Raw genomic sequence first — 12,830 nt, 5'->3', positions numbered from 1 at the left:
ACACGAGAAAGACACCCTCTACTGAAAACATTTCCTGTAAAGGAGGCAAAACCAGGGAAAGAATTTGAGAGAAGACTCCAGGGGATGACTGTGTGTGTGTGATCATTATCAGCTCTCAATATTCGATAGGGGTGGCGTCAAGTGGGGTTGAGACAGAGGCTGGGAAAGTCTGTGGATGGAATTGTTGCCACGCTGCTCTTGCTTCTAGAGTCTCAGAGAGCATTCCCAATTGAATTCGTGACTCCAGTCACCTTGGTGGAGAAGGAGAAGACTGCCATTGTGTGCTAGTGTTAAAGATTCATGGTGGAAGGACATGTTCCCAGCCCAACATGGCAAAGAGAACTAAGGTCCAGAGCAAAATGGGATCATTCGTGGGTGCTACTTGTTCATGGCTGTAGCAGATGCCCTAGGGGGAACAACTTTGAAGGAGAACCCCCTTTTTCTTCTCCTCTATGTTATTCCACTGGGCCCTCGGCCTATAAGATGCCTATGTTAAAGGCGGGTCTTTCCTTTGGTTAATCCTCTCAGGAAACACCTTAAATCTCTAAACCCAAAGGTGTGCTTTCCTAACCTCCAATGTGTTTCTCAACCAAGCCAAGCTGACAGTCAAGATGAACCATCGCAAGTCTGCCCTCTGTCAACTGGAGGACCCAAGTTCAGGTCCCAGAACCAATGTCAAGTAGCTCACCACTCTCTGTAACTCTAGTTCAGGATCTCTGGCTCCCTCTTCTGGTCCCCAAAGGCTTCTGCACTCACATAGCGCACATAAACTCATATAGATGCGTACACACAAATAAAAAATAAATTTAAAAAAAAGTCCAAGTTCAAAGTCTCTTCTGAGACTCAAGACAAGCTCTCTGCCGTGAGCTACAGAGTAGACTAGCATTATGCTTTCTGTTCACAACAGCACAGAGTAAACACAGTCATTTCAAAAAGATGGAGTGGCGTAGAAAGGAGAGATGGGAACAAAGCAAAACCCAAACCCAACAGGATGAGCCTTCAGTCCCATAGCTCTGTATCCAGTATCTAGGCAGCATGGATGTGGGCTTCGGCAGGCTTGGGCATTTGCAGCCCACCTGGCCTCTCTCTTTTCTCTTGGGTTAGCACCTTGCATTCCTTGTTGCTTTCCTTGGCAAGCATTCCATGTTTGAGGGTATCTCTCACTGTCTTGGAGCTCTGTTATAGCCCACGGTTGCACATGCCACTGACTGAAGGGCTCCCCTCAGGGATTGTGATTTGGTTCTGCACTGCCCCGTCTCTCTCTCGGGCCTTCCTCTTGGGAGGAAGTTTCTGTGACCTCACAGCTTTTGCACTCTGTATGTCTACACAATTAGTGCCTTGTGGCTGGCACTAAGGTCTTTGGTTTGCTCAGGCAACAACCTACCACATCTGGAACCCAGCTACAACACAGTGGTCAATGGATGCCTGAAAGGCTGGATGAAGGAGAAATACTTCCCAAAGTGACCCCGTGTGACCAGGTTGTTCCAGAGAGTTCTCATCTCAAAGCAAAGTCTTTCAAATGATTTAAAACCTTTACACACTTGAGGCCGCACTGAGTGGGGTAAAGCCATTTCTTGACATGCTCTCAAGATGTCTTTTGTACCAACTTGGTACAAAATATGTGGCTTCCTCCTAATGGGCCTGAGGGCTTTAACCACCTCCATGGCCAAATGTATGTTTTTCAAATGGTTTTTCAATCCTTTTTTTCCTAGCTCTCGCTATAGGCCTTGTAAAAATCAACTAGCACTAAGCATGCCATGGGCTGGATGCTGACCCCCTTGTAATTTCCTCTAATTCCTCTGTTGCTTTCAAACTTAGTTTTCAGAGAAGTCTTTGCCACTGTGTTCTTGTTCTATCTTTCCTATCTAAAGTTCTTAAGTCTAGTGTACATCTGTCTTGTTCTATCTTATGTACATCCTGCTTTTTTGGACTCCCACCAGAGGCCCAGTAAGTTCTGTGGACTACACCCTAGCTTTCTTAGCGCTCATATTCGTTCTACAGATCCCTCCTGTAAATCAGCACCAAAAGGCACAAGAACCACAAGGCAGATTTAGCTGCACCCTCAATCCCACTTCTCTGGTGCCAACTTTCTGTGCTCATTGCTTTCTCCAGCCCTGTAGAAGACAAAATAGCATCGAAGGAGAAAACAACTCAGAGGGCGGGAATTGTTTGTTTTGGTTAATGGTTTCGGAGGTTTTAGTGCAGAGCTTCCATATCTGCTGAGTCTAGGAGCAGAGGCAGGAAAAACTTCATGTCAGTTACTGTGACAGAAACAGTATGGCAGATAGTAAGAGAAAAAGGGACTGGAGGGAGGGACAACCTTCAGAAATACGCCACAGTGACCTACTTCCTCCAGAGAGGCCCCAAATCCCCCAAAATGCACTATTGGCTGGGAACCAATCTTTTAACACATGAACCTGTAGGGGATATTTGATATTTAAGCTATCACATCTGCGCCAATGAGATAGCTCAGCAGGTAAAGGCGCTTCCTACCAAAACTGAAGACCTGAGTTCAAGCCCCAGGACCCACCCACATGGACAGCCAACTCCCCAAAGTTGTCCCCTGACCACCATATTCACTCTGTGGTGCGCACGCACGAGCACACACGCTTAATAAAATGCAATAAAAATTAAATATAAACTTCAGCACCACTCAAATACACATCCTGAAGACACAGGCAACAGGCTACACAGACTCTACCTGTTTTCTGTTTTCTTCAAACAGCAGCAAGAGGCCTGGTCCAAGTAGACACGCATCCTTTTCCTTCTGGCAGGACAAGGGCACCAGCCTTCTCTTTTGCAGAGCGTAGTTTATGGGGTCTTAGGTCTCCTCTGATTTTCTTCTGTTTTCTCCCTGGCAGGTAATCAGGGCCACTAACACCTTCCTCCTTCCCTTCTCTTTCCTGCTTGGTCCTCAGACACCACCCTGAGACCTGGGAGGGATGCTAAGCCGGTTGCTGCCACACCTCCCATGCCGCCCTCCAGACCCAGCAGACCTGACCAGATGCTGCGGGAGCAACTAGGGCTTGTTAAGCCTCCCACATCAGTACAACCGACTACCCTGAAGTGCCTGGGACAGGAGCAAGTCACCCCTGCAGAGGCCCCCATCATCCTCAGCTCACCCCGAACTTCCAAGACTGATTCCTATGAGCTGATCTGGCGGCCTCGGCATGAGAGCAGCAGCCAAGCGCCCATCCTGTACTACGTGGTGAAACATCGTAAGGTATGACCCCGGCGCTGTACCACCCTCTCCCTGTGAGGCTGAAGTGAGTCCCTCGGTCTCCTGACCTGAAGTCAGGCCCCAGTAGGCACCACAACTGTGCCCTCTGTCTTCTCAAATGCCCGTCGCTACTTCCTCTTATAATGCTCATGGCAATACAGACAGATGGTGGCTCAGAGGCCCACATAGAGCCTCTGTCTGCATGGTGGAAGCTTTGTGTACTTTTTACCTGGAAGTTAATGAAGTCCAGTGATAACTCCCTCCCTCCCATTACCATTACCATCCTCCCCACCTACTTCCACCATGTTTTGGTGATGCTATTTCAATTTGTTTTTCAACCAAAGCAAGCTCTTTTTAAAACATCCCTGTGGGGACTTTAGCAGGGCAAACAGTTTGTCCAGCCAGGAAAACAGATATTAGGAAGCAAAGTAGGCTGTGAACTGCTCTCAGTCCTCAGATACTGAGGTAGCTCCAGTTTAACCAGCAGGCAGTAGAGCCTGGCATATCACAATATTGAGATCCTCTCAACAAAGGGAATCTGTCCAGGGGTTATTGTAGAAGGGTCAGGGAGAGCCTTTTAGATTGCGAGAGGCTGCAGAGACAGAGCTGTGCTGGTCCCATGGTCTTGGACACCGTGATGAGGAGGACCAAGGCCTTCAGGCTGTGGAAGGAAGATAAGATAAAATTCCTCATAAAACAGCCTTTCTTCCCACCACAACTTTGTGTTGTTTCTTTCTAATCCCATCAGATAGTAGAAGAGTGCTGGTTTTTAAATGGATTAAAATTTTTTAGCACCAACGGCCTATTCTAAATGTGGAGTTTATATCCATTTAGAATTCTATTTGTTTATTTATTTGTTTGTTTATTTATTTATTTATTGCTTATAAAGATGGTTTGTACACTTGGAAGAAAATATGGGAATGTGAAATGGAACTGAAAATATTTATCCACCTTTTCCTATTCCAAAAGCAAACAGGAAAGCAAGACTATCCTTCCTGGGTGGAGTGTTCTGACCCTGCATGAACCAGGTCCCCACTGCAAACACTGCTGGGCTCTCACAGGCTGGCCTTTTCTTTATCTTGCCCTCCCCGAAGACCTGGGAGCCAGAGAAGTTCCCAGAGACATTAGGTGGTCAGAAAGTTCCTGAGACCAAGCAACACCATGTACTGCCATGTAGTTTCCCGAGTAGGCATCACCATCCCCACCTCTGCCCCACTCCTAGGAACAGCAAAAGATGTGAAGGGTTTTATGAAAAGTAACAGCCTTGTTTAGCCTGTGTTCCAGGGCAGGGCTGGGCCTCATCTTTATTTTCCTGTGTAATCGGACACCTCCCTGTGAATTGTAGGCCAAAATCAGGGAAAGCCAAGCATGGTACCCAAGAGACAAAAGCCAGTGTGAGAATAAGAATAATATTTTTCAGGCCAGTAGGTGGCCCTGAAGCTACCTCCCACAACAGGCGGGCAGGCGGCACTGCACGGGGGTAATCCGGAAATGCCAGGCTGAGGCTGCGTACACCCTCCCAGTGTGTGTGACAGTGACTAATTACCCTTGCCTTTTTTTTATTTTCATTTCTGGGTCCCAGTGGAAGTATGAGGCCAGTTCTGGGAGGGCAGAAGGAGGAGGGGGTGCAGGGAAGTGACAGTTAAGACAGGGCCCCTGCCGAGTCTGGCTTCCATTAGGCACTGCCCTGTGGAACAGTTGGAGCATTTAGGTGGACTTGCCAAGGGGGAAAGTATGTCTTGAAAGCCTTTCTTGCTTGTGGTAGTAATATAGCTTAATGCTCGTCACCCAAGAGAGAATGTTGGGATCAGAAGTCAGAACTGGGCTGTGTGTTTTTCATGCCCTGTCTTCTGCAGGACATTGGAAATTGGTCCTCTGATTTTCATATCCGTGAAACAAGTTTCATCTCCTAGTCCACTGTAGACATGGGCTACTGTGTTTGGGTTTCTAGCACCACTGGGGATTCTCAGTTTGTGAAAACCTTTCCCCTTGGAACAAATCCTGGAAGTCCAATGTTAATGAGCTCAGACCATCCCCTTGCCTTGAATGGGAGGTTTTGTTCTACTCTGGAATACTCTGCGTAGGGATGAGAGCTTTCGCCACCAGCTGCTTGCTTTCCTCATCAAACCCCAGCTTTCCATTCTGGAAGACTTTCTGAGATACATGGAGCTGGCCCCTCTTAAAAGATGGAGGGTTGCATGAAATTATCTCTCGCCATTGCCTTTGGGGTGCCTGGAACCCTGTCATAATTTTTATTAAAAATTCATTTATAATCCTTAACATGTACCCTGTTTTTAAGCTTCAAAGGCGTGGATGGAGAGCAGAAAGAACTAAGTTGAGAAATCTCAGAGGGTGACACATACAGAAAGGGAGGAGACAAACGAGCTAGGTGTTTATTTGTTGGGGACCTCACCCATGCCACGTCATCTAATTTGACCTCAGAATTCCTCAAGATGTTGTATTTGCCTTGTTTTAGAAATGAACGGCTCAGGACTGAGGAGTGAGGGAGTTCAGTCATGGTTATTAAGTCAGAACTTGGAGTTTTCTACTCCCAGACTCCTCGTGGTAGAACAGGTAGCGTGCCCTTTGGACTCGAGTGAGGGCTTCTGGGATCACTAGCTCTGCAGCCTTGAACAAATTCCTCAGCTCTCTCAGCCTAGGCTCCTTGCCTGTGATGTGAGAGCAGAATGAAGACTGATTGCTGAGTCTTGTGGGCGGGTGAGGTAGTGCCCTCACGGCGAGAATGCTCTGGTGTGCGTCCCATTGATACAGCTTTGGTCATCATTCTCGGCTGTGTCCCTCTTTATCCGGATGGAAGGTTCTGTGTTTGACTCAGGATGCAAACAAAGAGAACCTTGGAGGAGGAGGTTGCAAGGAGATAGGGGAGGAGTGGCCTTAGGCGCAGTTCCCAGCAGTTTGAGCTTGGCTTTCTAGCCATCCTTGCAAGCTTCCCTCATGGGATTATTACCCGAGAGACCAGGAGATGGAACCTACGTTCCACCTGCTCCCAACTTGGCCCACGGTCCATCCCCTCTTCCTGCCATGTGGGCTCAGGCTGAAGCCCTCCTGGACACTAGAGGAGAGGCTAGTCCTTACCCCGGTCACCTTCTTCAGCAGGTCACAAATACCTCTGATGACTGGACTGTCTCTGGCATTCCAGCCAGCCAACATCACCTCACCCTTACCGGTCTTGATCCTGGAAGTTTATATGAAGTAGAGATGGCAGCCTACAACTGTGCCGGAGAGGGCCAGACGGCCATGGTCACCTTCCGAACAGGTAAAGTCCAAAGTGCTTAGCTCAGGGTTCCAAAGGCCAGGGCAAGTTAGAGGAGGCCCGGGTACAAAATCCTGTTGACTTTGTACAGCTCTTCATCCGCAGCTCTATCCTTCTCTAGTGGCTGCCTCTGTGGACTTATATGCCTGGGCTAACGTGCTTACCTTTCTTCATGTAAGGGATGAGCCACCTCTCTGGCATCCCACCATCCCTCCTAAGCACAGGGGCCAATAGTTGAGTTGGCCGAAGCTGGGGATTACACCACACTTTCAATACTCTCAAATCGTATTTGTATCATCTCGTCATGGCCCTGGGTAGATTCTTAGGCAAGAAGGGATTTTGATGAGGGAGGGCTCATATACTCTCTCACTTGCTGTTCTCAATCCCTTCCCTCCCAGGACGGCGGCCCAAACCTGAGATCGTGGCCAGCAAGGAGCAGCAGATCCAGAGAGATGACCCTGGTGCCAGCCCCCAGAGCAGCAGCCAACCTGACCACGGCCGCCTCTCCCGTAAGCCCAGCAGCAGTTGGGGGCAGGCTCTGAGCAATGGGGACAAACTTTCACAGAGGCATGTTGCTGCAGGCTGAATGAGGTTAGGGTGCTGTAGTCCAGGAGTCTGGTGACATATTCTTAGCATCTCCTTAGTAACCACGGTGAAAAACAAAAATTACAGCTTGGAATCCTTGGGATAAAATGCTAGAATTACTGAGTCTGTGGGTTCGGAGAGCAGCAGTTCTCTGTTTTGGGGGAAGAGTAGAAGAAGATTTAGCTCTGAGCCTTCTCCCACGCGGAGGGATATGAAACAAGCAACAGCAGGAAGAGGGCTGGGAGGATGAACAGGCCCTGTCGGTCCAGGCTGGGTCTAGTCAGCCCACAGCATCATCCCATGGCATCTCTGTCTTCCTGCATCTTTCCTCTGTGCGTGGCCATCCCAGCCCCAGAAGCTCCAGACAGACCCACCATCTCCATGGCCTCAGAGACCTCTGTGTATGTGACGTGGATTCCCCGCGGCAACGGAGGTTTCCCCATCCAGTCTTTCCGCGTGGAGTACAAGAAGCTAAAAAAAGTGGGAGATTGGATACTGGCCACCAGTGCCATCCCTCCCTCGAGGCTGTCTGTGGAGATCACAGGCCTGGAGAAAGGTAGGGGCCTGGTGTCTCTCTTCCCGGTCCTCTCTGCCCTGGTACCACATGAAGGAGGAGGAGGAGGAACAATGAAGGGTCTCTTCCTTCATCCTCCCCTCTACTACTCACGGGTGTGGAATCTGTGGTTCTGCCTCAGCCCCTCCTCTTTCCTCTCCCCACAGAAGAGGCCAGAGTCACTTCCTGTGTGGCTTGAGGAGGATGCACATTCTTATGGGTCCTGTGTAGACCTCTTTGGGGAAGAGCTGACCAAATCTCCCTGGGCTGGGCCTCCGTGGGCAGAGGGAGAATCAACTGTATTTCCGGAACTCAGGGAGGGTTTCTCACACAGGCATTTCCTACAAGTTCCGCGTCCGAGCCTTGAACATGCTAGGGGAGAGTGAGCCTAGTGCTCCCTCCCGGCCCTACGTGGTGTCAGGATATAGTGGCCGTGTATACGAGAGGCCCGTGGCAGGCCCTTATATCACCTTCACGGATGCAGTCAACGAGACCACCATTATGCTCAAGTGGATGGTAAGCGGCCTGGCAACCAACACCATGGGAATGGTCTTCCTCTTACATCCCTGCAAGCTTGGCTCCCCATCTGGTACACCCGAAGGCTCGGACCCCGTGGGGTACCTGGGAGGGTGATGGTCACTGGAGCCGCTGCTAGCTGTCTCTTGTGACCTGGCTCCCTCTTTCTGTTGCATCCCACTCATCTTCCTGCCTTTCACCTGATACCGCAGGGAGCCCCGACACTTGTCCAGTGTCACCTTCATGTTTTCAGGGGGCTCAGCAGGAACCAAAGTCTTTGAATAAGTGCAATTTATTTATTCTTAAAACTCTGGGGCCCATCGGCAAAATAAAATCATGCCCGATCTCTACAGTCTTCTTCAGAGAAACCGGGGGACTTATTCAGGAATGTTTGCTGGGGCCCCCACAAAGTTCAAACCCTGGGGAGGAGATTGCACAGCTTTGTGGTTTGGCTTTAATGATGTCTCTGATGCACTATCAACATGTCTCTTCTCCATTCCATGTAGTATATCCCAGCCAGTAACAACAACACTCCAATCCATGGCTTCTATATCTACTACCGGCCCACAGATAGCGATAATGACAGTGATTACAAGAAGGACATGGTGGAAGGTAAGATGTGTGGATAGTGTGTCCTTTGCTGAGAAGGGGGGTCTGGAGTTGGTAAAACCTCATCTGTGCTCAGTGTCATTGAGTCATTTATGACACACATGGAGCCATCTAGTAAAAAAGACTCAGTATGCTTCTTTTCTAATGACCACAGCAAAACAGAAGCATGGGTGGTCACCAGGTAATTCTCCTGTGCCTCCTGTGTTAGTCAGTGGCAATAAACAACCATAGTGACCCCCACTCTCCTTCCCAGGGGACAGGTACTGGCACTCCATCAGCCACCTGCAGCCGGAGACCTCCTACGACATTAAGATGCAGTGCTTCAATGAAGGAGGGGAGAGCGAGTTCAGCAACGTCATGATCTGCGAGACCAAAGGTGATTTTCCGGGGTCCCCTCCTGTCCTGGGAATTCCCATGAGGTTGAGCAGAGTCTTCCACCCACCCCGGTATCCCTTTCCAAGAATTCCAGACCCCATCAGTCGCCACCCTTCCTATTTCTTTGGACTTTGTGTCGACGTGTGTAGGTTACCATCATGACAGCTTCAAGGATTTGAGAATTAACTGACCCATGATCTCATTAGGAATAGAACCCATCTTAAGATGGAAATGTTCCGCATATGATATATTTCTTGGGTTTTTGTATGTATGTTGGTTGGTTGGTTTATTTAATTCCACTGCAGCCTGATAAAATGGGAAGGAGATCTGAACATCAGGAAACTCTTATATATGCATTTTGGCCAAAGTTACACAGCCAAGATATAGTAGAACCAGCTTCAAACAGTCCCAGATGGCTATAAGCCCAGGCTTCTTTTCTGCACTGAAATATTAAACACCCACATGCACTTCTTAAAATGTGTGCATTGCTCAGCAATTCCACTTTTTAAATACTCAAAATGAGATGAAGCCGAGTATTGCCAGGGACATAATCAGAAGATCACAAAGGAATCCAGAGAAAACAGCACTCACCTGTGACTGAGACAACAGTGTTATCTGTCCCAGTTTACAGTGCCTTTGCTCACCTCACCAATACTCACTTAGCACCTCCTGTGTGCATGTGACCTCGGTGCCATGTCCACCAAAGAGAGGCACATATGTGCACACAGCCCAAACTCATGTCAGTCTGAACACAGGGTACTCAGGGAATGCAAGCAGCTTTATAGTGCCTTCTTAGGGCTTCAGACTGTCTCTCTAGGCTGGAATGAGGAGGGAGTGGCCTGGGGGACATGTCAAACCTAAAAAGCGGCTCCAATGGGAGAAGGGGCAGCTTGGGGAAAGGCCAGAGACACCAGCAATCACAGGTCACTGAAGGAGCCAGAGGAGGAGCTAGTGCAGTTTGCAGGGACTGTGAGGTGGAAGAGGTTCTCGTGGGACTTCTTTGTAATAAGGGTCACGGGTGGGCTGAGGGGAGAGAGCTGGGACTCTGAAATAAAGGTGAAAAGAACAGTTTTCATCATTGCTTTTGGGCAGGACCTGGGCCAAGTGCATGCTGGGTTGGGAGATAATAAAGTACTGAAAAGCAAGCTCGGGGTTTTCACTTGGAGCACTGCTCAGGTGGCTGCCATCTATTGGGATGGAGAGGGCAAAAAGAAACAGACCACATAGGAATGGGAAAAGGGGCTGGGAAAGTTACCAATGGCTGATTCTTTGGGGATGCTCAAAGTGTCTGATAAAAGCAGTAGGTCTCAGGGTGTGGCGCAGGCCTCTAATCCCAGCTCTCGGGAGGCAGAGAAAGGGGTACCTCTGTGAGTTCGAGGTCAGCCTAGTTTATAAGAATGAGTTCCAGGACAGGCTCCAATGCTACAAAGGGAAATCCTGTCTCAAACAAGCAAACAAACAAAAATACACTAGGTCGCCTGGGCCCAGAATCCTTAGGACTTAGGAGGATCATGAGAACAGAGCTTACACAGGCTGAAAGGAACTGGGACGGCCTCCCGGGGTCGGAGGAGCAGAAGAAAGGATGAATACTAGACCAGGAGGCTGTGATGTCAGAAAGCAGAGAGAAAAGTGTGTGGCAGAGTTCATGCAGGTTCCCCTGCAATAGCAAACCCCAGTGAGGAACATTTGCATTTATCAGTTATCACCTGTCCTGCAATGTCCACAAATGTCCTTCTCCACTGCAGCCCATGCTAGTAGCTAGTATTTCACATCACCTAGAAGTAGCAAAGCTGTGGGAACGGTCTTCGGCCACAGGTCCTTCACGGCTCCCACGCATTTAATTGTGCTTTCAGAAAACACGACTACCCCCGTCCACTCTAATCAGTGCTTGGCTCACAAACATGTATGCTGGAATATGTTCCGGGCCACTCCAACAATGCACTTCACTTTAGGAACCAGTGACACGCTAAGTTACAGATGTGATCCAAAGAAGGGCTGTCGCGACCCCCATCTTGGGAGCTTGGCCCATTTCCTGTATCCATGCATCTGAGGAGTGCTCTGTTTTCCTATTTGTTGTAGAGAAAATGACAGAGAAATCGATACTGATGTGAGTTTTGTCTTCAATTGCAGCTCGGAAAATTTCCGGTCAGCCTGGTCGGCCCCCACCCTTAACTCTGCCCCCACCACAGCCTCCACCCCTCGAAACCATGGAGCGGCCGGTGGGCACTGGGGCTATGGTGGCACGTGCCAGTGACCTGCCCTATCTGATTGTGGGGGTTGTTCTGGGCTCCATCGTCCTCATCATCGTGACTTTCATCCCCTTCTGCCTCTGGAGGGCCTGGGCTAAGCAGAGTGAGTACCACACCTCAGCACAGACAGGATGGAGCTGGGGGAGGGAGGAGGTCTCTCAGCCCAACAAGCAGGCAGGTTCCCAGGCTGGACCTCCCTGACGGCTCAAGCTACCAGGTGACCCCAGAGGTCCCACAGAAATAGGGACTATCTGAGGCAAGCTCTCTTGGCTTCTTTCCTCTTGGCTTGCAGACGTCTATCAAAAGCAAGAGTCCTATCACACCTCTGGCTCTTGGTGTTTACCTGCTCCATCCTTTTCCAATGTCTGAAGCTGTTTCTCGAACACATGTTCGTATACGAACTGCCCCCACCTGTTTCCATTTTCCACTCTTCCGTCCAGCAGGGGCTGCCTTGAGCCTTCCCTTCCTCGTGGGCTAACCTGACTTGCCCACTAATTTCTGCTTCAAATAGCAATAGCTTCAGCCAACTCCCCTACTAAACAATGGCCCTTCTCACCCATCGTGGCTCCCTAAGCCATTGCCCCATTGTCTTTCTATCTTTTTCACATGGGTGATGAGAAGTCTTTATCTTTTCCACCCAAAAGAAGAAATGGGTGATAAGAAGTCTCAGAAAAAGCATCTTCAGGCTCTTGGACAGTCATCTCCCTGCCTACAGCCTCTGACACTGTGGCGGGGGGGCTTTTCCCAGGAAGCTAAGTATACCTCTGCCTTCTGCTCTTCAGAACATACAACAGATCTGGGATTTCCTCGAAGTGCCCTCCTGTCTTCCTCTTGCCAATACACAATGGTGCCGTTGGGAGGACTTCCAGACCATCAAGCCAATGGGCAGCCTTACCTCAGTGGCATCAACGGACGGGCCTGTGCCAGCCGACTGCATGGAAGCCGGGGATGCCCTGTGGCTGCAGCGGGTTGCCCAGGCAGGAAACCTCAGCGGCACTGCCCAGGAGAGCTTGCACAGGTAATGGGTTCGTGAGTGTAGGCCCCAGGTGCGTATATGGAGGACAATGAGCTGCCCCTTGGGCCTTCTCCCTGTTCATCCAGGGCTGCTGGGCTGGGCTCCCTACAGTCAACTGCAGCTCACCCCGCTCAACAGTGAGCTCTGGGAAGTTGCTTGGACTCCTGGCATGACCTTTCCTTCTTCTTTCCTTCAGCAGCAGGAAGATGCCAGCAGCCCACTTAGGCAGACCATTGTTGGCAGTGGATATGACCCTCAGAGCCAGCAGGCTGTCAGGTAACCAGGCCCTTCCCATTCCTGCTTTTAGTCCCAAGCCCCAGAGCCTCCCATTCTCTTTAGCTCCTTGTGACCACAGTCTGTCACTCAGAGTCGAGCCATGCTTCTTGCAAGGATCCCCAAGTTTGCCATTTGTGCTTCCTATAGCAATTACCCCA

General features: G+C 49.7%; 1 protein-coding gene across 1 annotated transcript in view; it reads left to right on the top strand.

Annotated features, from left to right (window-relative positions):
• Boc (BOC cell adhesion associated, oncogene regulated) overlaps positions 1-12,830 on the top strand; it is a 75,143-nt gene that overhangs the window by 59,837 nt on the left and 2,476 nt on the right. The window contains exons 9-18 of the mRNA XM_026788855.1: positions 2,919-3,223; positions 6,338-6,497; positions 6,893-7,003; positions 7,429-7,635; positions 7,967-8,148; positions 8,655-8,760; positions 9,011-9,133; positions 11,263-11,484; positions 12,164-12,399; positions 12,593-12,672. Of these exons, the coding sequence (XP_026644656.1) occupies positions 2,919-3,223; positions 6,338-6,497; positions 6,893-7,003; positions 7,429-7,635; positions 7,967-8,148; positions 8,655-8,760; positions 9,011-9,133; positions 11,263-11,484; positions 12,164-12,399; positions 12,593-12,672 (1,732 nt within the window). The remainder of the gene's footprint in view (positions 1-2,918; positions 3,224-6,337; positions 6,498-6,892; positions 7,004-7,428; positions 7,636-7,966; positions 8,149-8,654; positions 8,761-9,010; positions 9,134-11,262; positions 11,485-12,163; positions 12,400-12,592; positions 12,673-12,830) is intronic.

This window comes from Microtus ochrogaster, chromosome 2 (assembly GCF_000317375.1).
Source record: "Microtus ochrogaster isolate Prairie Vole_2 chromosome 2, MicOch1.0, whole genome shotgun sequence".
Classification (NCBI taxonomy): Eukaryota; Metazoa; Chordata; class Mammalia; order Rodentia; family Cricetidae; genus Microtus; species Microtus ochrogaster.
This window is presented reverse-complemented; position numbering and strand designations above follow the sequence as displayed.